Source organism: Orbilia oligospora (genome assembly GCF_000225545.1).
Source record: "Orbilia oligospora ATCC 24927 unplaced genomic scaffold scaffold00193, whole genome shotgun sequence".
Taxonomy (NCBI): domain Eukaryota; kingdom Fungi; phylum Ascomycota; class Orbiliomycetes; order Orbiliales; family Orbiliaceae; genus Orbilia; species Orbilia oligospora.
This window is the reverse complement of record NW_011645750.1, coordinates 319,600-344,206: the sequence shown is the minus strand read 5'-3', so window position 1 is coordinate 344,206 and position 24,607 is coordinate 319,600. Positions and strand designations below refer to the sequence as shown.

Here is a 24,607-nt window from a genome sequence, read left to right as displayed (position 1 = left end):
CCAGTCTAACAGCTAGTGTGGTTTCCAAAGCGGGGCTAGAATTCGCTTGAAGTTCATTGGTATGAATTCCAGCCTGCTAACATGCAATTGTTGTAAGTAAGAATAAGGCTTGTGTATTTCAATTTTACTGGGGCTTTTCGCTTGAGGTTAACACCAGCAATTCAACGCACGTCCATGCCCGTTCGTACAAATTATCAGCTGGGTACCTGGGTCATGATCAAACAATTTCATGCAAAACCGCCACAGAAGCTCGAAGATTAATACTATCTACCACCTAATTAAGACGGCTCTTGCTATTAAGCCTTTGAGACACAAACCCGGGTTTCTCAGCTGTCAACTTAATTGATCATCGATACGTATCCGTGATCCGAATGACCAGCGTTGGCTGGCCGCCAAGGTACTTCAACATACGGAGACAAAAACTACAAAACCAGAACGTAGAAACGTTCTAAGGTAACAAACTCCGAAAAAAAGACAATTATGCCTCTGCCATCCTCTTTCATTTTTTTCCTTTTGTAGCCTTTGATCCACATATATTATACCCCTCTTAAAGTCTTAATTATAATTATAATAAAGCAAGATTCCCCCTCTAATCATGATCACGTGAGAGAACCCATCGATATCGGTAGGATGATCCGGACAGATGTGAACTCGCTTGTAGTATTCTGATTTGTAGACGTTAAGCGCAACTTCGGTGCGGGTACTACTGCGCGCCAGAAATTATACAAGGTTGTACCGCATCGAGAAGTTCCTTGTATATGAAAAGTTGTGCAACAGTTTTGGGGTGAGTGGGTATTGTATTGCATTGTTTGGAAACAGAAATATTACACTATAGAGAACATCGAATTTGGCATCTATGCACGCCAGATTCTTATCAAGGATCGCCGCATCGAGAAGTGGTGAGGTGAAATTATTTTAGTAGACTTTACACATAGCGATGTCACCTCTCACTCGTATCCGCATGTTGTAGCTTTATTGGGGATTCTTGCTTCGCGTGAGCTTTGTAGTCAGCCGGTGATACCGATATCACAATCGATCTTTTGTATTCGAGTTGCGGATAGTAAGATCTCAAGACTGGATTGGAGTATTTGAACAATCGATCTTGAAAATCGAAGATAGTGAGGGGAGAATGTATATAAGAAACCCAAACTTCACCTTTTAATCTTTCCTTTTCTCAGCAGCGCCTCCAGCCCACTCACCCCCACCGGTCTTTTACAGACTGACATTCTTTTACAAATCGGGTTCTTGAATCCTGCCGTTCTTTTTTATTATTATACTTTCACTACACAGAATAAATATATTCTATTAAAGCTTATACAGTATACTACTCGAAGAACAATGAAATTCACACTCCTTTCATCCGGCGTCATCGCCCTCACGACTATCGTCCCCTCCATATCCGCCCACTCCTTCATCTACTGGGCCGCTGGCGACGCCGACCCAAATATCCAAGGCTGGGCTCTCGGTTATCGTACCACCACCCCGGCAAACGGACAAGGTCAACTCCCCTTCCAGCGAGACGTAGCCGTCTTCTCCAACCCCGCTGTCCCCTGTAAAGCAGGTAGATGGCGTAAAACTTGTGAGAAAAGAGAGTACCTCCCCACTGGATGCGGTCTCAGTCTCTTCTACATCAATAGATATCATGAATCGTATAATCCAAACAAGGATAAACCATACAAAAAATCTGGGGGCAAAAAGAATGATTGGTACTATATGACGAAATATGTGTCAATAAGCCATTCATTCCTATCGCGTCTGAGGTGGAGAAACTGGTGAACAGTAATAAGCTCCCTCAGGTCAGCAAGGGTGGTCACGTGATTATGAAGATCCATCAGGTCAATGCCGATGGTGCTGGACCTTATCGGTGCTTCATAGATTATGGCGGTAACGCGGGTACATGGGCTGCGGAGTTGGCGGTACATTTCTCAATCTTTACTCGTATTAAGTTTTATATAATAGCTAATAAACTAAAAACAGGTTCAATGGCAAGTCAAACACACCGGCAAGCATTCAACCAACGACTACGGGTCCCTCAAGGACCAACAACTTCGAGTCAAGCTTCCAGATAACATGACCTGCGGTGGATCATATGCCGGCAGGAACAATATCTGCATGATACGCTGCCAAAATAGTGCCCCGGTAATATTATATTCATACTTCTAGCATCGAACGACTTGCTAACGTTTAATAGAACGGCCCCTTCGGAGGCTGCGTTCCTATTCAAGAGGTTCAACCTCCAGCAGCGACTCCAGTAGAGATTCCACATCAAGAGGAGCCAGCGCCACCACCACAAGAGAACCAACAGGATGCCGACGATTATAACGGTGCCGATAACGTTCAGGAAAACTATGATTACAACTATTAGATCGGTTTTTAGTCATCCGATTCACCTAGTTCAATGTATCTACCGGAGCTCTGTAGCGTAACAATATATAGAAATATATCCTGGTCGAACGGCAAATTGTGTTGAATTTGTGGTATTATGGAACCGCTACTTTTAATGATCTCGAGCTTTGTGATTTTTTTTTTTTTAACAGCATTTTAAACTCGAGAGACATTTTTAGACTAAGATGCTTGACAAAACAGTATCAAAAATTTAAAAATGAATGAAGCAAAACCTTGGGTGCGCTTCATGATTCTTATGAAATTCTATTGATTCCATTGGTGTCCAGATGTGGAAATGCAACAGATCAACACTATCCTCGCAGCCTCGAGATCTATCAACATTTCAAAAAAGAACATCGATTTTGACAAAGTATACCCTATCACGGTGACATCTAGTAGTATTACAGAGGCAAAGCCTGACCTTATCCATCTATGCCTACCTTTATATTCAGGGCCTTAAGAAATCTACCTAGCTAGGTCAATTCTAATACTAATGACTCGATCCGGCCCTCGATTTTAATAATCTAACTAATATTTATATTTAAAGTCTTCGATCGTTTTGTTGGCGCCGGCGCCGATATTCTCCGCTTGAGCTATTCCATTCCCTTCTTCTATATCATGATTAGGGGTTTGATCCTCGAGGTCATTCCTCTTTCTCAGAGCGCTGCTACTCCCCGAAATACTCCTCAAATCCCCATTTAACCCACGAAACCAATTCCGTGAGTCTCCCGTAGGCTCTTCATCTGGTCCTTCCAACCAGAATGGTTCTTTGACCCCGGGCACCAGCCACTTCTCCCTGGAAGACCCGGCCGCGCCTCCCCTGCTATGTTCATTTCCCTCAGCAATACCCGCAAGGTCTGTCGGATTGAACATCCCCTTCCTCCTCCTCCTAGTCTTCTTTTGTTGGCTATGTGACCTCAATGGTGGCATGAAAGGCTGATTTAGGGCGCTAAATAAAGACGCCGCCGTCACCTCCGGATCATCCTTTGGGAAAATGAGAACTTGACATGTGCATCCTATATTATAAAACCTCAACGTTAACAGTCAAAATTCCACCAAAATTACTATGCATGTCTTTTCATACTTCAAACATATAATATGATAAAACAAAAAAAACCAGAAGGATGCTCCGAAGGCTCGAAAGGGCCATACTAACCAAACAAATACATACAACTATTCGCCTTCTCTTGAGTCTCACACAGGGTCAACTCCGGCGACATCTCCGGCGGTTTTAAAATCGCATTTCCAGTTTCATCATTATCTCTCGACGAACATGCACATTCCTGGCAATGGTCTATGAAGGTTGAGATGAATTCGACGACGTGATGTCGTGGCGAATTTTCTAAAACGTTATGTAAGAACCTGTAGTCACCAGGGCGGATCGGGCCGATATTTGCGGGGTAGGATTGTTCACGCCAGCGGGTGATAACTTCGTCGATTGTCAGACAGGTGAGATATCCGCCTTTGGTGTACCAGCCGTCTGGAGGTCCGCGCTTTTTAGGGTTTGGAGTTACACCTGATGTGGTTTTGTTTAGGTCTGGTGTGGTCAATTCTGGGGGGTTTTCGAGGGGGTGGATTGATACTGGGGAACTGAGAATGGGTTGAAGGGTAGAGATTTGGAGAATAAGAAAGAATAGGTTTAGCATAGTGATATTTCCCCAGAGATGAGATAAAACAGCTATGAATGTCTGGTAGTTCAACAGTCTAGTCAGCCATGCCATAAACCGGCCCGAAATTTCTAGGAACTAGATTGAAGGAGGATCCTAGTTGAACAGACCATCGATGGCCATCGGCACTTCATAAACTATTTATGAATTTTTGTAGAAATGCTGCTGATCCTGTAAACATCTAGGATAGAATACTTCGTAATCAGTAGTGCTAAGTGAGGTACGAACGATCGCGAAACGGCTCCGGAGCTCCAAAGCTTTAAGTTCGGTTGGTTGAGTCCAAGCCACCCACATTAATGTATTTATGTATTTCGCTTTCCTTTGCGTATCATAAGCCGAAAGGCAGTAATGAATTTGTTCAATCTCCGGGTGCTAGAGCGGAGGATCACCAACTATGTGGCAAAGTACTGCAGTCTAATGTTTCCAAGTACATTCGCCCATCCATCGCGATATTTATATTTATATCGACACGAAAGGAAATTTAATACGTTAATGCGTTTGCGTTATATTCTTCTCCAAAATCCTTTGTAACTCTAGATCTATAGAACTCTAGAGCTCTGTAGTCAGTTAGAAAGTTTCCTCCGACTGTTCATGTTATGGGTTGCGTTTTTGAAACTGTGGTGTTATAATATTCGATCTTAACCTCAAACTGATTTAATATTTAAATTATATGAATTCAAAATATACACGTACATACTTACATACTTATATATATACATACAAGATCGAATGAATATATATTCCGCTCCACCTGCCTCGCCCCAACTGGCTAGGCCATAGCCCATCCGGAACTCTTAAATCCAACGGGTTTGAATTAAGGATATTCATATTTTCCAAAAATCCTGTATGTGTATACATGAGGTACAGCAGAATTCAGTATGCATATAAACTGTTCTGCCAAGACATAGCTACACATAGTCTGTATATGACAAAGTAAATGCAGTACGGCTTTCCCGTGCAAAACTTGGAACAATATTGCATTAAGTATTACAAAGTGGACTTTAAAAAGTCTACTTAGTCTGCCACGAAGTATTTTTCCCTCTTGCATCTAACAAGAATGAACCTATTTTTCAAGCGCTGCGCCGTTTACCTCTAAGCCTTATTTGTGGTCAGTACTAGTATGCAAACATGTATACCCAATCGAGACAATGATCTTGTTGTACGTTGTATTCTTTCCTCCGCCTCAAGCGCGTCTGGATTCGAGACTATATTCTTTCCTTCGACAAGCTAAGCCGCACATGTAAGTACCATAGGCCTCTGACAGTTTTTGTTTCCGAGCTCTAGCTCTCAAGCCACCATGACGCGGGGCCTAAAAAGCCTAGGATCAGGCATCAAACGGGGAACTGCTAAATGAGTAACCTTGTGATTCATTCATTTTCAAAAAGTTCTTATTGTACAACTCGTATATTTCCGTCTTGGTCCCAGAAGATATCGCGTAAAGCCTCAAGCAAGAATGGTATATATATTCGTATATACCAGGTCCTAGGTTTGCAGAATGTTGACGTTCGTATCGTGCTGTAATTAAATTTCAGTTCATTTTCAAGACGATAACTTCGAAAGTTACTTTATATATACCTTCAGAAATCCAGCTAAATTAATTATCATAAGTCGGCTGGTCGACGGCGACGCTGGGCCAAGTTTTGTTTTAAAGAATGGCTTCACTGGCCACCCTCCCCGTCGAAACCCTCCTACAGATATTCAACCAAATCCCAACCGCTGATCGAAATCATTGCGCACTAATGTGCCGCCGACTCCGTGGTATCATACACTCGCAGTACGGCATCCATTGTGTATTCCAAGTAGACCACACCTCCCGCTCAGCTTGGAAGTTTATCGAATACCTTCTTATCAATCCTAGTTTCGGAGAGCGAATCAGCAGGATTCGGGTTACATGGCATCGTCGGGAGTGGCGAGACGGAACGACCTGGACTCAGAAATGGTATTGGACTCCAGACGAATTAGTTAAAATCCGGTGTATGTGCGATAAGTGGGATCTCGGATCGGCGTATTATGCCATCAGGGATGGATTGAATTCCGAAGCCTGTTTACCATTGTTACTTTGCCATACCACACGGCTCGTATCACTGGATATTGGGAGAATATCGGATCCTGTGGTAAAGGATCGACTGCCCCAAACTCTTAAGAACCTCAATGCGATTTACAACTACTGCGTCGGAAACGAATCCAAAAGGGAACCTGGATGGGAACGTCGGTGTGATACCGAAGGATCATTCCAAAACACATCAAAAATGTTAATCCAGGGCATGCCATGGTTCTACACAACCTTCAACCCAGAGAAATGGCTACCGGGCTTATCCAGCCTCAAAAGAATCACATTTGGGGGCTACACCAAGGCAAGACCCGATGATCCTGATACCTGGCCATACGAAAATTTAAAGAAGATTCTTTTACTCCCACGGCTTGAAACCCTTCGGTTTAGTGGATTGGGCATGCCGGAACAAACCTTGCTCTCCGACATGTGCGGCGAACTATACGAGAAACAGGCTAGTAGACGGGGTCCGATAAGGCGTCTGGAAGTCATTAACTGCCTGTTCCGCTGGGATCATTACAGAATACTTGCAGCAGAAGTCGGTCCCCTGGAAGGTCTTAGACTTAGCATGCCTTATATGCTGCGGATGGGGTGGTTTGATCCAATAAGATGGCGGGGATGTATTAGAAACGATATAATAAACCTCTTCCTACGCAAGGAGACAACGAAATCGAAAGGGGGAAAGTTCCTGATTGAGAGGCAGTCCTGCAAAAAGGGCGATATCTACGGCCGTCGTCCTGAATATGATTCTGATCCTGATCCTGATGATCATGGTTATTATTCTTGCGGTTATGACGACGATCGTATTTGGTATCCGGGCGAGCCCGTGCAGATGGAACTTCATGGGCATAAACGGCTTGAAAATGTCGATGTCAAGTTTGCTTACTGGGGGTGTCAAGAAGAGGGTTTGGACGGTAAGATGGCAATTAGGACGAGGAGCGTGAAGGCCAAAAAACCGAAAGCCACGAGCAAACGATAATTGCAATAAGCTCTGGTGTAGTATCTCGGGTTAGAACTACAGGAGTTAAAAAGGAGCATATAAACGCTCCGTACATGTATGTACATAAGTGAAATAGTATAACAGTCCTTTAATGCATATAGTAGAATAGAATCGAATAGAAAACTTGTAACAGTTAAAAAAATGAATACCAACTTAAGCTTTGGAATATATTAGTAATACAATGGCGACACATTGCACAGCATGTGCCAGAATCTTCAGGGGATGGGAACATCTCATTGGCCCGATCAAGTGTCGACTTCGTTCAAAGGACATACATTAATATTACATGCCTAGCATCGGTAATATCTGTATCAATGCTCGAAGCGACTTCAGTCAGCTAAACCTCCTAGTCTTAGCTATATAGCTATATAAGTAAGTACTTAAGTAAGTAGCTATAGCCTGAAGATTCGATTGATAGATTCGATTTTGTGTTGGAATGTGGTATAATGGCTCCAGCCACCAGCATATGCCATGCAGATGTCCACCCCCTGTACATTGCATTCCGTAGACCAGACTAGAGCTATAGAGATATCGATTAGATGTGCAGCTGTTGATGCTAAATAAGAATGTTAACAAATATTAGAAGATGGTGTAGAGCTTGCTGTATCAATCGGGTTAGTAAGTAGGTGTAGGTGCCCGCGTGAGCAAAAATATCGAGGTTGGAATTGATAGGAACTCCGGCACAGACCAGCAGGTGCGGCCCTTTTTCTGCACGTCCGCCCGGCCAGACACACTTCGACCAGATAACGTGGGTCCGGGCATGGCAGCCATGGCTTGGTTGACCCTCTTTTTTTGGACATTCTTATCCTCATCCTTACCCTCATCCTCATCCTCATCTTCTTTTTCTTCATCTTCATATTTATTTTCACCTTTATCTTTATTATCTCCAATCAACCTTCAATCTTCTAAGTCTGTTGAATCGCTTTTGAATTCGTAGAATGCGAGGCTAAGATGGCCACAACCGAGGCTTCTGCAGTTCAGCTGCAGCTCCAAAACCTCACCCTCGATGACCCCTCCACATCCACATCCACATCCACATCCACCATCCCTCCTTCATCTCCTCCCTCAAAACCAACCGTCATCACGACTTCTACGACCCCTCCGGTCTTGGTCAAACCGGATATATCTGCCCCGGCGAGCAGTGAACCTGCAAATGGTCCGACCCCGCCGTCGTCTCCGTCGCAGTGCGGTTCTTCCACTCAAGCTGTCATGTCGTCGCGGTTGAGTGGCCCGGCAGACCACCAGCCCGGTACCAATACGGCTGCCACTCTCTCGAATTCCACTCCATCACAACATCCACTGCCACCGCCACCACCACCACAATTATCATCATCATCATCACAGCAGGCTCACCAGCAGCCTACTCCACCAAGCACCCTGCCCGAGGATGCTGCCTTCCCTCAGGCTGCCGTTGATAGCACCATGAATGATTCATCTCCAATATCTCCAAACGTTAACGTTAACCCTGTTAGGGAACCTTATGTTGTGGAACATGAACATCGGCCATCTGACGAGACATCGGTTTCCCCTGTCTCTCCTAGATCAGCAACCCCTTCATCGATATTAGACGACGGAGTCCCCACCTTGGATGCAAACGAGGCTGCTTTCATGCTTGAAGCCGACGAGATGGATAGTTCTCATCACGACCACGAAACTCGGCAGGCCGTCGACTCGACAGTCCCTACACCCGTTCATCTTCAGCAACGGCCTTCACAGATCCCTCGCTTTCCTTCTAATTCTAGTAACCAGTCCGTTCATTCGGACCTCCCAAACCTTCAAATCCCTCAGCATTCTCCACCGGTCCCTTTCCAACCTCACCAAACTGGTTCACACTACTCTTTCCCATATGCAACCACATTGCCTGCCGACCCTCGACGAACACCGTTAAGGGACATCCAACGATCACAGGAGGCTCCTTTGTCGCCCGATATTCCACCATGGCAGCCGGACTCGGAAGTCACCAGCTGCCCTATCTGTCGGACAGGTTTCTCATTCTTCTATAGGAAGCACCATTGCCGGTAAATCAGCCGTTCACAATACCATGATATCTTAAAACTGGTACTAACATATTTAATTAGTAAATGCGGCCGTGTCGTCTGCGCCCCTTGCTCACCCCACCGAATCGCGATCCCGAGATCATATGTCGTCTACCCCCCACACTCCATTGAGGCAGAACTAGCCCAGTCGTATATTGATGCCCACGGCCATCGGATATATGCAGATGGCGAAGAGGGTGTCGAGGTCAGGATATGTAACGAGTGCCTGGCCGGCGAGAACCCCTCGTCCGGGAGAATGGGACTGAATAGAAGGCAGTCGATCCAATCGCCCTCTGGCGGTGCAGGAAGGTTTTGGCAGGATACTGGCCCATCGGCTGGTGGAAATGGGAATAACTTTGTTTCGCCGCAGGGCGTAGGTTTTGGTGGAAGTCCTAGCACTCCTCGCCGTAGAACGGTCTCTAGTGCTAATCCATTCATCCAAGTAAGTTTTTCACTCAAGCCAGCCCAGGATATAAGGACAGCACTGACAATATCGTAGAATCCTGGAGTTATTCCAACAGTTACAGGCGGCTTCCCTGGCGCCTTATATCATCATCAGGGCGTACAACAAGCACATTCACTTGGTTCGAGAAGCCACCCCCATGGCTTCTTCCCAGGACAGCATCACCCACCATATCATTCACATCCTGTCCATCAGCCACCGCCTCTCCAACATCCCACTCCTTCGTACCCTCACCAGGGGCATCAAACTTTCACATTCACAGCCCCCCAATTTTATCCGTCACCCCAACCGTCAACCCACCACCACCATCACCATCATCATCATCAGAGGTCCATATCATCTTCTCATGCATATACCCAGTATTCTCCTGTCAACCAACCTATAAGAGGGCTGCTAGATACTTCACAACAGCCGACGCCGGCTTTTAGCATGCCCGCACACAGGCAGAATCTACCTATTGCTAGTCAGTTCATGTCAAGCAGCTCGAGGGAACAACAAACACACTCTGCACCACCTCAACCTCAGCCGAGGTTGAAAGAAACCGTACGAACCCTTTTTGTTTTTTCCCGCTTTCAGTTGTAAATCATTGGACAACTAACAAATATGAAACAGGATTACTGCCCAATCTGCATGACCGTACTCCCACCACCTAACCCTGTAACAAAAGACGAAAGCGCTCGAGAGGCCCATATCCAACAGTGCATTGAAAATGCAGTTGGGAGCCCCGAAGTTTCTCGCCGAAGATCAACTTCAGGCACCCCACCAAATCCTGCTAGTCTTGCCAATAACACAATGTCTTCACAACCTGCTCGAGCACTCCCCACCACCCCATCCCAAGACCAAACTCAAACGCACACCCCTGGCCCCGAACGGAGCAGAAGAAACACAGCCTCAAACCGTGCCGGCGGCAGCGGTAGGATGGTGGTTTATACAGCCACTGAGAAGGATACCTTTGCCATGGGGAATGATGCTGAGGCGGACGGCCAGAAGGCCGAATGCGTCATTTGCTTCGAGGAATTCGAAGCCGGCGATTCTATTGCACGGCTAGAGTGCTTTTGTCGATATCATAAGGTATTTTCAAACCTTCCCGTTACTTATTTCTACTTATATACTAATTACGGGACTAGAAATGCATTACGGACTGGTTTAACCGTCGAATGGACGGGCAATGCCCAGTGCATGCCATGAATGAATAGTAACTAGCGGCTTATAGTTACTATGTCCCCCATCAAGTGGGTTTCTGAGGGATAGTGGTGGTGGTTTATCAAATATATAACCCCCACTTCCCGATCTTTAAACTTTTAAGCAAGAGCCTTTTCTCTCCCTTTAGCACGGCAATGAAACTAGCAAGCAGTCGTCTCTCCCATTTTCTTTGTTCCCATATTAAATTTGTCATCGTTCTATTAGCGGGGTCTCTTTTTTGTCTCTCTCTCTCTCTCTCTCTCTCTATTCTTGTTATACACACGCAAACACGCACAACCGCATATGCATGCGCACACTCGGTATACGGGTTTCTCTTTGTTCTCAATCTCTTTTCGGTCTTAAGGTCTAGGTTTCTTCTTCTGTTGATTTTTTTCGTTTTTGTCTTTGCAATCTAAGGGGGACGGGCTATTCGGGGTGGGTGTTAAACCGGTTTCATGGATGTCGTCGGAAGCTTTCATTATATCTACATTTCGTTTTTTTTTTGTTTTTTTTTGGCCTTTTTTTTAACTGGAGTCAACCTCTCTCGATATCAGGTTCTATCCTCACGGTGTTTCTATACTATATATATATTTTCTTCTTCTTCTGTTTTTCTATCCTTTTGTTTAGTTTTTTCTTCTTTTAGTTCATTTTTATTTTTCGTTGAAAGTCTTTTTATAATTATCATTATCACTACTTACCTAGTATTAGGGTACTTAGATACTTTAGTTAGATGGCAACTTTTACTATTATAAATGTATTTGACTCTCTTCTTTTTTTTAAAAAAAAAAATGTTTTTCAAGAAGATTCGAATCATATAAACAGTCAATTGAAAATATATGATCATAAGTATTTGAGCACTTAAGGTAATGTATGTACAAGCCATAATACTACCAGCCTATAACACTTTAAAATAAAAGTATTATAAAATCCTATGAATCTTTTAGGTCGGCGGTCCTTTGAGGCTTGCGGATGGATGGTTGGTTAGTTCCCCCCTAAGCTGATATAAAAAGGATCCAACGGTAAATAAATTCTATCGGTCTTTTTATACGAAGGAGGGGAAACTTTGGCCGGTATCGTTTACAAACTCCATATTCCTCTTTGTAAATGCTAGAGACTACATTACATAGAAAAAACACTAGCGAGGATATATATAGAAGTCGTAAAAGATTCCGTCCTTTTTATTTTATTTTTATTCTCGCCTTTTTTGGGGGGTTTTGGATCAGAAATCAAGTAGGACTTGAATGTCCACGAGATCGGTGATTTATATCTTGAAATCTCATACCCAATGTTGGAGCAGTTTTTTTTTACATATATACTCACCGTTCACGGGGTTTGTTACTGAGTGAGTAATAATATAAAAAAGATTGGGATGAGATACAGATGTAAAAAGGCTGTTAAAGTTTAATGGAATATTCTTATTCACGCCTGAAAGGGAGAAGAAAGTAAAAGAGTCTGAATACCCAAAAGTTCCCTGCATCCGAAGTGGACGGGGACTAATGATCTTGCCCCGGAAAGGCCTCTAAAAGAAATCTCAAGATGGTTTAATTAATTTCTATACCATGTCTAGCACGTACCGTATTAACTTCCCTTTTTTTTTATAGAAAGGGACAATGACTTCCCACCGCACCAATGGTACGGTGGTGGAGGGGGAGGGGGGGTTAGACAACTAATGTTTCCCACTAAGCACAACCTGCTCACCCTTCGCCAACTTCTCAAAAGCCTGCAAAAGATCATTCCTCAGATCCTCCCAGTTCTCGACACCGATGCTCAACCGTAAAAGGGTTGTAGGACAGTGGGTATCGCTCATAGCCCGCCATTCGATTAGTGATTCAACACCACCTAATGAAGTTGCATGTGCGAATAACTCGAGATGTGATGGAAGTGTCTTTGCCAAAAGTTCAGTTTTCATCTATCAAAAAAGGGGATATTAGCATTTCATAAACTTCACCAGCCCAATCTAGTTTTTCTTGAAAAGGAAGAAGAAGAAGAAGAAAAACCAGTACCTCAATCCCAAAAACCGGTCCAAACCCTCCCTTCATCTGCTTCCTAACCCACTCCTCCTCCTGCAAACTAGCATGCTTAACATTCTCCACCACCCTCCCAATCGCACTCCCTTCCTTCCCAAGCTCCTCACTCAACCAGCCCACCAACTTCGTCGCATTCTCACTCTGCCTCAAAACCCTCATCTCCAAAGTCCTAGCACTCCTGGTCCCCAACCAAGCCTCAAGATTCCCCATAACCCCTCCCAAATACAACCTCTCGTCCCACAACTTCCATCTAGTCTTAATATCCCTCGTCACCAACACTCCAGCCAACATATCCGAATGTCCACCGATATACTTCGACCCAGAGTGCATTACAATATCCGCCCCGAACTCAAAGGGATCTTGTAACGGCGGTGGCGCAAACGTAGAATCTACCATTAATATGGCTCCACGACTATGTGCCCTATCCGCATAATATTTAATATCAAATGCAGTCCCCAATGGGTTCAGTGGTGTTTCGAGATGAACTACATCCCCTGGTTGAAGATCTTCGACAGGACAGTCTAGGGGTATTTGTTTCATCCCTGTTAAACGGCTATGGATGTCTGCAACGCCATGACAGCCGTGGTAGAAGAGACTGCCGGAGAGTTGACGTGGGTTTAGGTGGACTAATGCTGCGTGAAAGGCTGCAACACCAGATGAGTAGACGATTGCGTAGCCATTTAGATGGGAGGATAGTAAAGCCTCGAGTCGTGCGGTCGAAGGCGACGAGAGACGGGAGTAGACATGGGAATCTGCATCTTCGAGCTGGATGAAGTTACAAAACAAAATTCGTTAGTTAAGGGGAGAGAGAGAGAATAAGCTATAATTTGAAGCTTTGGGATGATGTATATATACGTACCGGCAAATCCTTAGCAGCAATTAACTTCGAAGGATCCCGTGGGTAACGGAAAGTAGTAGAAACGTGAATTGGGGGCGCAACATCGTTCACTTCGTTCAGAAACTCGTCGGCGTGGACGAGATTTGTCTCCGTGGTGTACTTGGAGGGAATGCCGGTGACGGCGGATGGTTGAAGAATGAACTTGCTCATCTTTGTGCTCTTTTAAGAAAAGCTGCTGAATAGGAACGATTGGGCAACACACAAAATACCACAAAGCCGTCAATGGAAATACGATAATTCTACTAAACTTCGAGTTCAATTGAATGAGATGCAATGAATGGTGAATGAAACTTAAAGGTTACTATATTTCTAAAGGATAACTCGGGTGCTCCTTTATATACTCCTTTTTATAGCAAAACTCTGTTTTACTTGTCAAAGTTAGAAAACCTTCATTCGTTGCTATTTCCCCGGAACTGATTGCGATATCGAATCTATCAAAGAGAAAAAGGCGGCAATTAGGTAATCCACTTTCAGTTTGCCCTGATCCTTCATTATAAAGTACCAGCTTGTAAGGACCTAGTAAAAACTTTCGAACCCCTTCGCGCGAGAAATCCGCCGACTCGCTTGGAGCTCTCGAACCATTAGACTCGATTAGATAGCTGCGGCCTAGCCGGCGGGGTCCTTTTTTGTTTTGTTTTTTTTCACTTTCTCAAAGCAGGAAACTTCGCGAAGAAACCGGTGCCCAATCCGGTGTGCCCGGTTAATATTACCCAGTGGACTATGCCCGACAGCCTGCCTAGCTCTACGCATTCAAAATGACACCATATGCAGGGTACGCTGCACAGTTGGGTAATGGTACCAGTCCTAGGGGGGGTTATATCAGAAGCGGTATACTACCCTGGCTTCATGTCTATCTATCTATACATGCATGTCTATGTCCAAAATAAGATATTTACAGGAAATATATTTACAAGAGAGCTATATACATATTATACACACACCATATCATCCTACTTTACATCTACTCCCACCTAACCCCCTCCCCGATTCTCTCAAAGAACTCACTCCTAACATCGCTCATGGGCTTCACGAAATCCGTATACTCGAATGCCACAATCTGCGCATTGTTCGAATCAGTAGACCAATGCCACGGCGAAATCTTCCCCTTCACAACGTCCCCGTACTTCACCGACTTTCCAATATTACCCGGCAAGTAGACTCTAGCTCCAGAAACTCCCAATCCCTTGATCTCTCCGGAGACTGGAGTAGGATGCGTCGCAACGCTGATAACCTCGATATCGACTTCTTCCGGTAGCCTTGGATCCCGAGCTTTCCAGAGCTGCTTCAGCAGCCTAATGCTCCAAAGTCTTAGAGTCGCATTGTCCGCGCTCTTGAGTATCTGCTCCCTGTGCCGAATATCCTTACAGAAATTCATTACTTCCGTCTCCGTCAACATGGGTTTCTTTAACGCTTCCTTGTCGCCTTTATATTCTTCGTGCTCCGCCAATATTTGTCGCTGAATGATATGATGGCTCACAAAGTCTGCAAATCTTCGAAGAGGACTGGTAACCTTGACATAGCCTTCCAGTCCCAGTGCCATGTGTCTCTCCATCCGGGGTGTTATTTTAGACCCTCCAGCCGGGAAATAAAGCTTCCAGAAGTCAACGGGTATGATACCATCTTCGCCCTTTGCCTTCGCTAGGAGATCAAGCCACTTTTTCTCTTCGGCTTTGCTGGGCCATATAAAGGCGTGCTGCCGGTACATCTGCATCAGGCCTCTCTGATTACTCCACACGGCTGCCGCTTCACCAGCCATCGTCATAGCTTCTCGAATTGCACTTGCGGACGAGAAGGTCTCCTTCGACCTCGTCAACTCCGAAAACTTCAATGTGATCGTGGGTTCGTAGACGTCTAAAACTGGTTTCTTGAGAAGACCGGGGTGAATTTCGTTTCCATGTCCGTTATCGACTACAATATCGAGGCTGGCTTGTTTCGAAACCTCCATACATCCGTTTCGTACCCGACGTTGGAGTAACCTATATCCTAGCTTGTGGAAGTTCCTCAAGGTTTCTAAGTCCTTTTCGTTAACATCCGGTTCCGGCTCTTCGGTTTTCTCGGATTGCGGCTTATTCGACAAAACTACAGTTTCTGCAGCCGTGACTCCGAGTAGTTTGTCCATGTACGCATATGACACCCGCTTCACGTTCTTCACGGTCGAAGCTCGAACCTGTATATCCTTATGTTCACCAGTCTCCCTATCAACCCGTATACTAAACGTCATCGCCGGCCGATTCGGTGCTAACCCGAGCTTCTCAACTGAAAGCCTTAACGGAACCATCGGGTAATTCCTAGCCGGGCCGTAAAACGTCTGCGTTCTCTTCGCCGCAATCTCAGAGATCCAGTGGTCTAGTGGAAGGAAAGCTGTCGGGTTGGCAACATGGACGTGCAGCCACACGTCTTTCGAGTTCTTGATCTCCTCCAGCGAGACGCCGTCGTCGATATCCTTCGTTTCCGCATCGTCAACGCAATAAACTGGCATATCCCCCCAGTCATGTCGTAAGCCCTCCATTATATCCTTCAGCCCCAACTTCTCCACCGAGCCCTCCTCTTTCTCAATGTTATCATATAGCCTTCCATCGTCCTCCGCCTCCACAGTAGCCCGGTGACCTGGTAAACCCAACTCTCGCTCTCTTAATACCGAATCCTCCCAGGGCGAACAAACTCCCACTTCTCCTAGGAATTCAAACAGTCGTTGTTCATCCAGTAGCTTGCCCTTATCGTATCTATTTAATAGCCCTAGAACATGTGGATACAGTGATTTGAGTGTCACACTCAGCCCACGTCTATATTCCAAAGCCTCCTCAAGCGCCCTTAGAAGCTCCATCTCTTCGTCAGTCCACTCAACCGTGAGTTCGTTTTTCACCTCATCGGTACTCTTCCCTTCTTTCCTAGCTTGCCTGCCCAAGTCGATGATCTCCCTTGCCTTTCTCACGAAACCATGGACAATCTTCCCACCTTCTGAGTCCTTATCCGCAATACTGTCTCTAATCAACTTCTCAATCCTCTTCGCTCTTTCAACTCCTTCCAAGCTTTTAACGTTCCACACAGTCTCCTCTCCCCATCCTTCGCCCACCGTGAACAGATCCCGTCGCGCGAACAATGCTATATGTGCAGCGTATCTATCCTCCTTCGAAGGATCCGCCTCTCCAATCATCATCCTCGCGACTTCATCCGTAGTCACAACCTTCGTCTCTTTCTCATCACCATCGTTACGACTGAGTAATTCTGTATGCAATTTATCGATCCTTGCGTTGAAGGTTGGGTATCGAAGATGCACCCTTGCCCTGAACTCACGGACAAGTGTTATCATGTCTCGTACCAGGTCCGCATTTAGTCGTCCCGTCGTTTGGGAATCTTTTATAAGTTCGTCAACTTTTTCCACCGGAATAAACCCGGGGAGTGTGAACCGGGACATATCCACAGCAGTGATTAGGATAGCGCCCTGTGGAGAGAGTACAAAGGAATCACGAGAGTAGTTTCCTGTCTTGTTCTTCAGGAATATGGCCAGGAACGGAACCGATGCGTCTGTATATCTGTTTACCACGAAGATATCAGTACTCATATAAATAGGATATAGAATGAAATTTTGTTATCCTCTCGAAAGAATTCAACGAACCTGACTTCCACCAAGCTGCCGGGAACCAAATCCACATTTCTTGACGCATAAGCCTCAGGGTCCAGATCATAAGCATTATCATATCCCCCTCCAGAACTTGCATCTATAGACGTAGCTTCCTCCGTAGCTTCTTCCAGCCATACCGCATTTTCCATGATTTTCTCTAGGACCACATCTACACTCGTCCCTTTGTTGTAGGCAATTTTATGAGCTTCCTCTTTCTTACGCCATTCATTCATAAGCTTCTCGCGCATTGTCGGTGTAGAAACCTGGTTTTCATAAACAATTGGTGGTGATGTAGGACGAAAACGATGAGAACCAATCTGTTCAGGATCGGGCCCTCGAGGTGCAAAAACTTCCTTCGCGAGGTTTGGCCTAAATGCAGTGAAAGGAGATCCTTGATTTTCCAATCCTAGCTGTCGAGGATCAGAATCCCTTCCGCCCCGATCAAACTTCTTCTTCGATGCATTTGGATATTTTGATTCCATCGTTTCTCCGAATGTTATGCGACCTCCCTGTATCTTGGGTGATGCCGAAAGCCCACTATCATCCAAAAACTCAACAGCTGTCCGCTTTATAACTTCGAGTTTAAATTTCGGGATTTTTTCATCGTTTATTTGGTAGTGCTGGTATACACCATTCATGAAACGCTCCTCATCCTCGTGGATCGTAAGTGTGCCGCCCGGTTCTAATTCCTCGATTCTTTGTAGGATATCCACGACATGTTGCTCGGTTTGCTCCTCTTTATCCTGCCTAGATTTCTCGTATCGGCGCCTGGCAGTGACACTGCGGTCAAGCGGTAATGTAGTTGTAAGAGTTCGAGAAGGGATGGTGGGGAGTATGAGACGAGTATGGCGGGGTAGTTGGCGGGGCCGCCATGTCCTTAGGGTAGCGATGAAAGTACATCGCGGACATTGAAGCGACATCAATGGCCGCTGATTGAAGAAGTTCTCCTAATTATTTGTGTAGCGGTTTTGTTTTGATGTTTCGTTGGAGAAGTGGTTGTATTCTCTAATGTTGATATGCGAGCTTTGAACAATGTGACGGCGACACAATTGAATTCGCGGAATCGAAATGATGTTGGTGGTTACGATGGTGATGCTAAGCTTCGAAAGGGAGGGTCTATCGGTGTAATGCAGACAAGATGCTCTTTATGTTAGATTCTAGATGCTAATTTATGGATATGCTGTTTGAATTGATGAAAGATTTTGAAGTTGATGATATCGAATCGAAGTGGGATGTTTAGCTCGTCTGCAGGGAATTTTTTACCGAAGTTTTGCGACCCAAAAAAAAAGTTTTTGGTGTCGGAGCTCGGAAAGAGCTTTGAACGCCGAAACCCACCAACAGGGGACAGTAAAACACCAGACCAGACTATCGACAGATATATACCTTATACCTCTTTCTTAGTATTTATATTTCGATAAGTATAGAGAATATTACAGTAGTAGATATGGAAGGCTTAGAATGGAGATTTAACTGTTTATTCTATTTTTGGTCTTTCTTCTTTTTCTTTGTTTCTTAACACTCAGACAACTGAGCTGTAAGTATAAGTACTCATGATCAAGTACCCAGATATTTTACATGAGATTGCGCCAGCGTACACCGTTTAGATATTCACTTGGCCGCCTTGGTAATCGCCATCGCATTGTACTATCTAAGCCTCCTCAGTAGCTGCCTTCTGAGCATCCCCAGGGGCGGTTCCATCCTCCAACAGCTCGCCGGACTTAACGATCACAAATTTCCCATCCAGGATCTTTCCGTCTTGTCGCTTTCCCTTCTTTGAAATTCTATTGACGACCTCCATGCTGTCGGAATCAGCAACTTCTCCGAAGACGGTGTGCTTGCCATCGAGATATCCGAGTGGGACCGTGGTGATGAAGAACTGGGAGCCATTGGTGTTCTTGCCGGCATTGGCCATAGAGAGGAGACCGGGGCGGTAGTGCTTGTGGTGGAAGTTCTCGTCGTCGAATCGATCACCGTAAATGGACTTCCCACCGGTACCCTACCGATTTGCAGTTTAACGGATTAGCACACCTATTCCAGTAATACTCTAAAATTAAAAAGAGAGAAAGAATGAAGAATGAAGAACGTACATTGCCCTTGGTGAAGTCACCACCCTGAATCATAAAGTTGTCGATGATACGATGGAAGTGAGACTTCTCATATCCGAAACCCTTCTCGCCGGTACAGAGAACCCTGAAGTTCTCAGAGGTCCTAGGAGTCTCGTCGTAGAGGTTGAACTTGATACGGCCCCATGACTCGGCTATGACAAAAAACAAAAGGTCCACGGGTCAGTATCGATATCTACCACTTTATTAAGTATCTACCACTCCATAAGAGAAGGGAGAAGGAGGAGGAGGGGCGTAAGTTTGAAGATGTGTAAATAGATAAATAGACTACTCACGATCATTGGCCGGCCTAGCAGGCTGCCACTCGACATCGAAGAAAACCTTGGAATGGACCATGCTGTTCGCTGAGGCGCCGAAGTAACGCACGGATCGGAGGGCAGATGGCTTTGTGGCGGTGGAGAGTAAGGAAGAGATGGTGGATGTGGGGAAGCGGGGAGGCATTGTTGCGATTGAATTGTATAAAAAGAAAGCTGCTTGCTTGCTTTTGCAATTGCTGTCTATCTATGACGAGGTCGAACACCTGAACGAAATCAGACGTCGACGTCGGAGGATGAAGTGTCTAAGCTATCAGGTTGCTTTTTCGGTCAGCCCTGTCCGTATGAAGTTTTTTTAGTTTTTTTTTTGAAAGGATCGAATAAAGAAAGAGAGAAAGAAAGATTGAAAGGACGGACGGACGGATGGACTGGCTGGATGGATGGGTACTTGCAGCGACTGACAGTATATTATCAAGTATAATACCGATCTATACTTAGGAATTGACAATCAACAGAGCTGAGTCTTCCGAGAGAAAATATCTTTTTAACTTCCCCAAGTTGGCTAAATTTCTAAAAAACCGAGGAAATTTTTGGCGTTTAGACATTTTCGTCGAAGCGCTGTTTCGCGAAAATTCCATGCTGCCGACAAACCCCGGTCGATTTCCTATCAAATACAGCTACGTCCAATTAATTCTCACGACCGAATTATATTATAGTAAGTAAGTACCTATTATGCAATTATGTCACCTGTCAATTCCTTAGGAATCTAGGAATAACCATCCATAGACATTAATGCACAGAGAGTATACATACATATAATACTTGGTGGGTATTTTGGCCGGAACAGTTGAAGCCGAGGTGCACCGTCGCAGTTCGGATTAGTTCGCTTTCAACCAGCACACAGAGCTGCAGAGAGCGAGAGAATACTTGCATCCTGTAACGTAACAAATCCTTCCACCGTAAACTAGCAACTCCACAATATTATGTACAATCCATCTTCAAAAATACCTACTTAAGTAAGTAGGTCAGATAATAAGTAGTAGCTACAGGCTGCCAAACTATACCTACAGGTACTAACTTGGATACCTTAGCAAGTACTAGTAAGTAAGTGGGTAGGTAGGTGAAAAATGCAACAAACCGTCTATCCTGTCGTCGAGACTAAACCCTCCTCGCCGCCAACATGTAGACGTATAAGCCTCATTAAAACTAACATTCAATTGAAACTTGAAACCGTTCTTCTATATGTCATAAATGGGTACCTTGCAGACGCATTCATGGCACAGACTTCGAATTCAGTTATAAGTACTTACATAAGTACTCAATCGAAATCTTTGCATTCTAGATCTCAGTTCAGATCTTTTCAACTAGTCTCTTTCATGAATTCATTCTAGTCTCCTTATACGAATTAAGACTGCATCTAAGAAGTATACTATACTATATATATTATACTATGTCGATATACCATCTTATAATTATAATACACATCTGAAAATATAATAATACTTTCAAAATGCATCTTCTAAATTTCATAAACTCCCTAATCCTCTTCCTCCCCCTCCTCGCACCCACACCCATAGCCGCCCTCCCCGCCAGCGGCCCCGACCCACCAGTCCAAGCCCGCCCTCCAGGCGGAAGCGTCGACCACTTAAACGCCTACTGCCAAATGAGTCTTTGGCAGCACGGTCCCGGCCAAGGCGCATCCTGGACCGGCTGGCCCCTCTCCAGTTCCCCAGGCTCCATACCCGGTTTCAATTTCGACGCAAACCTCAACAACCAATGCGTCAACCTCTTCGAACTCAACCCATCCGGTCTGGCTGGTGAATTATCATCCTACATAGTCACGGGATGGTGTGAATGCGAATTCTTCGCCAGGGTGGAATGTCTTCACAGTTTATTCTCGGCTTATAATCGTCGTGATGATACCCTTTGGGAGAGGAAGCCGGATGTGGACAATATGGTTCAGAGTTATAGATGTTGGTATACTCAACGTGAACAGGATTTCAATTGGTGTACTGTTAGTTGGCAAGGTGTGAAACCGGATAGTTTTAAAATGATCGATGGTCGTAAGCAGGTCGTCTGGGAGAAAGGTCCGCGCTGGCAGGATGTCATAGAGAAGAAGGAAATAGGCAAATGTCAGAGTCTTCCCGGTAGGAATAAGGAAGAGTGGCAGGCTATCTCGTCGGTTGTCATAAACGGCTGCACCTGTAACTTTTATAGTGATGAGGGCTGTCAAGGCGATGGGTTGGGATCATTCGGAAATGCTGGAAGTGTCATCGTCAAGGATTCCTTCAGTCCTCTGTTTTTTGAACAGGGGATCCGCTCCTATATGTGCTTTCATCCCGTGGGGATTCCGCAAGCAGCTAGGACAGATTATGATATAGCAGGAAAACCTGGCATGCCGCCTGAGGTGAACTTGTAAAGCTTTAAAGGTGCATGGCTGGATGCATGTATCAGTTGTCTTTGTTGCATACCTCTGCAGCTACGTATACGAGCTGTCATTTGGCGGAATTAATCTATGAGATCTTGAAACTGTCGTATACCTCAAAATTATAAACATAGAAAAAACGTTGGAAACTAAAATAAAATAAAATATTCTTTTTGTCGTAAAGGGGGAAAAGGCCAGCGTACGCTCTGTTCACATAGCGAGCACAAAGAAACAAAAGATCATATAAAGAGAAGACGTCGCAGGTGATAACCACAAAACCAAGGGGTCAACATATAAATACATTGTGAAGTGAATTGGACGAAGGATGGTAGAGCCCCTTCCCTTTAACCTAGTAGATCAAAGGCACTCGAGGAGCCGCTACCGCCGGCGGGCTTGTTGTTATTGTTGGTGGATGTTCCCGTAGTCCCCCAGATCCCGGCGGAAGCCTTCTCCTTTTGCATAGCTGCCATGCTAGCCTGGGGAGCGGTTGGTGTAGCGGGCTTTTTGACGCCAGCGCCTATGCTTACAGTGTTCCAAATGTTTCCGAAGGCATCGCCACCGGCTTTCTTGGGTCCACCGGCTGCAGAGTTTGGCGTTGTAGCACCAGTATTAGTCCTTCCCAGACCGCTGCTCAACGTTGGGGACATGGGAGTCGAACTCGTGGATGAGTTTAATGGAATCGAAGTGAAGTAGTTGGGCTGGGCTGGCTGGTATCCGGTAGGTTGCAGCGGTTGCATCGGTTTCGCGATCGAGCTGGACGCCTGGGAACCAATCGATGGCGCTGGAGAGGCTGTCTTGAATCCGACAAGGTCTTGCATGCCCTGGTTCTGAGAGGCTGAAACTGGTTTTGGAGATACAAATGTGGCAGTGCTCGTCGCGGGGAGTGAGGTCAAAGCAGGAATTGGTGTGATGGTTCGGTTGGCAGTATTAGTCGGTGGTGGAGAGATCGGTGCGGCAGAAATAAAGTCGTCGAATTCATCCTCATCATTGCCCGTCTTGAAATTACCAAAATCGTCGTCCAAGGCCGATTTCGAGGCGCCGCCGGCTTTCGAAGTAGCTGCTGGTGCAGGAGCGTCTCCGAAGAGCAGGTCCACGGCAGGTTCTTTCTTTGGTGCAGCTTTGGGGGGTTCTGGTCGTGAAGGTTTCTTGGGAGGTGGAGATGCTGGCGTGATGGCTCCCTCATCGTATTCGTTGTATTCCTCGTACTGGTTCCCTCGCCTTGATGTATCTGCATAGGAAGATGATGTACCTGTACTGAAACCTCCACCATCGCCATAAACTCCACCGGAATAGCCACCATACTCCAAGTCTTCCGACCCAAATCCACCGTATCGGCTTCCGCCTCCACCTCCACCTCCGCCTCCGCTACCGCCGCTAAAGCCACCACCGCCCCCGCCATAGCTGCTACTCCCCACACCACCAAAACTTCCCATACCACCACCCTCCATTCCCTGGAACTTGCCTCTACTCGATTTCGACTTCTTCCGTTCGGCGCGGATCTTTTCGACATCGGCGAGTAGCTCAGCTAACTCCTTAGCTCGGTTTCGTACGTTCAAACCTTGATCTTTGCCGTTCTGGTCTATGAAGTGGAATTGCTTGAGCATCTTGACGGTCGATATGTGCTGTCGGGCATCGTCAACCACCCGTTCGGAGCCGTTTTTGACCAGGAATTCTAGTAATTGGAGAGCCTATAAAAGATCACCAATTAGTGAACCGTCTTCCAAGAGCTTCCGACTTCCTACAGTTAATAGCTACCTTGTAGATCTGTCTCCATTCTTCTGCTGCCTTTTCGGTGAATCGCTTATAGATCATGGGCATGATCTCGTTCAATTGCTGGCTATACTATCGTTAGCGAAACTCGGAGCGGGGAATACGATGTTTTATCGGATGATCGAAGGACGTACTAATTGAAGGTTCCGGCGGCAATTTCATTCATAAGAGTAGACGAAGCTCCCCATGGCTCATTGTTGGTGGCTTCTCGGACCTATCCCACCCAATGACGTATTTAGTCAGCATCCTCAAAAGAAAGAAAAAGAGAGAAAAACCTCCTTCTCAGAACTGAGGTCTCGAGTATTGACGTACCTTAGCCTCCATCTCGGTGAAGTTCATCACCACTAGAAACATAAAAGCAAACCATCAGTCCTAAAAGATTCTCCTAATGTACCCTGCCGATTGTATCGTGGGACCCGAGTAGTAGGCGCAAAAAAAGGAAGTGGTGGGCGTGTGGGTGTGTTTTGGCAATTGTGGCATATAAAGGTGTATGTATCCCTTACCATTCTGGGCTTTGCGAACGGCGGCCTTGACATCGTAGAGCGTCAGGTTGGTGACCTGGCTCTTCAGGTCGTCGAGCGTGAAATTCATAGTTGGCGAATTACAGCTACCTGCGGAGCTATCGGAAGGCGATTAAGGTGGTGATTGTGATTGTGATAGTGGTAAAAGGATGGTGATGTTGGCGTTTTGGTGGTGGATCTGGAC

The 24,607-nt window shown here is 45.5% G+C and overlaps 9 protein-coding genes across 9 annotated transcripts; 4 read left to right on the top strand and 5 right to left on the bottom strand.

The window, feature by feature from the left end:
* Window positions 1-1,338: 1,338 nt before the first annotated feature.
* Window positions 1,339-2,365, top strand: AOL_s00193g99 (uncharacterized protein; the record flags this gene model as incomplete). The annotated part of the gene is made up of 4 exons (XM_011128710.1): window positions 1,339-1,706; window positions 1,781-1,916; window positions 1,978-2,139; window positions 2,192-2,365. The coding sequence occupies 4 exons, from the start codon at window positions 1,339-1,341 to the stop codon at window positions 2,363-2,365; spliced, it is 840 nt and encodes a 279-aa protein (XP_011127012.1).
* Window positions 2,366-2,913: 548 nt separating this feature from the next.
* On the bottom strand, window positions 2,914-4,031 carry AOL_s00193g98 (uncharacterized protein; the record flags this gene model as incomplete). The annotated part of the gene is made up of 2 exons (XM_011128709.1): window positions 2,914-3,401; window positions 3,542-4,031. The coding sequence occupies 2 exons, from the start codon at window positions 4,029-4,031 to the stop codon at window positions 2,914-2,916; spliced, it is 978 nt and encodes a 325-aa protein (XP_011127011.1).
* A 1,673-nt stretch (window positions 4,032-5,704) lies between these two features.
* AOL_s00193g97 (uncharacterized protein) lies at window positions 5,705-7,081 on the top strand (the record flags this gene model as incomplete). Its single annotated transcript, XM_011128708.1, has 1 exon — window positions 5,705-7,081. One exon carries the CDS (start codon window positions 5,705-5,707, stop codon window positions 7,079-7,081), a length of 1,377 nt encoding a protein of 458 aa, XP_011127010.1.
* Window positions 7,082-8,053: 972 nt separating this feature from the next.
* Window positions 8,054-10,797, top strand: AOL_s00193g96 (uncharacterized protein; the record flags this gene model as incomplete). Its single annotated transcript, XM_011128707.1, has 5 exons — window positions 8,054-9,120; window positions 9,181-9,580; window positions 9,638-10,144; window positions 10,214-10,672; window positions 10,729-10,797. 5 exons carry the CDS (start codon window positions 8,054-8,056, stop codon window positions 10,795-10,797), a joined length of 2,502 nt encoding a protein of 833 aa, XP_011127009.1.
* A 1,652-nt stretch (window positions 10,798-12,449) lies between these two features.
* Window positions 12,450-13,858, bottom strand: AOL_s00193g95 (uncharacterized protein; the record flags this gene model as incomplete). Its single annotated transcript, XM_011128706.1, has 3 exons — window positions 12,450-12,692; window positions 12,787-13,575; window positions 13,670-13,858. The coding sequence occupies 3 exons, from the start codon at window positions 13,856-13,858 to the stop codon at window positions 12,450-12,452; spliced, it is 1,221 nt and encodes a 406-aa protein (XP_011127008.1).
* Window positions 13,859-14,669: 811 nt separating this feature from the next.
* Window positions 14,670-18,250, bottom strand: AOL_s00193g94 (uncharacterized protein; the record flags this gene model as incomplete). The annotated part of the gene is made up of 2 exons (XM_011128705.1): window positions 14,670-17,241; window positions 17,325-18,250. The coding sequence occupies 2 exons, from the start codon at window positions 18,248-18,250 to the stop codon at window positions 14,670-14,672; spliced, it is 3,498 nt and encodes a 1,165-aa protein (XP_011127007.1).
* Window positions 18,251-18,978: 728 nt separating this feature from the next.
* AOL_s00193g93 (uncharacterized protein) lies at window positions 18,979-19,894 on the bottom strand (the record flags this gene model as incomplete). The annotated part of the gene is made up of 3 exons (XM_011128704.1): window positions 18,979-19,326; window positions 19,418-19,587; window positions 19,729-19,894. 3 exons carry the CDS (start codon window positions 19,892-19,894, stop codon window positions 18,979-18,981), a joined length of 684 nt encoding a protein of 227 aa, XP_011127006.1.
* Window positions 19,895-21,217: 1,323 nt separating this feature from the next.
* On the top strand, window positions 21,218-22,126 carry AOL_s00193g92 (uncharacterized protein; the record flags this gene model as incomplete). Its single annotated transcript, XM_011128703.1, has 1 exon — window positions 21,218-22,126. The coding sequence occupies one exon, from the start codon at window positions 21,218-21,220 to the stop codon at window positions 22,124-22,126; it is 909 nt and encodes a 302-aa protein (XP_011127005.1).
* A 350-nt stretch (window positions 22,127-22,476) lies between these two features.
* On the bottom strand, window positions 22,477-24,493 carry AOL_s00193g91 (uncharacterized protein; the record flags this gene model as incomplete). Its single annotated transcript, XM_011128702.1, has 5 exons — window positions 22,477-23,820; window positions 23,888-23,969; window positions 24,037-24,116; window positions 24,215-24,246; window positions 24,406-24,493. 5 exons carry the CDS (start codon window positions 24,491-24,493, stop codon window positions 22,477-22,479), a joined length of 1,626 nt encoding a protein of 541 aa, XP_011127004.1.
* Between the last annotated feature and the right edge of the window lie 114 nt (window positions 24,494-24,607).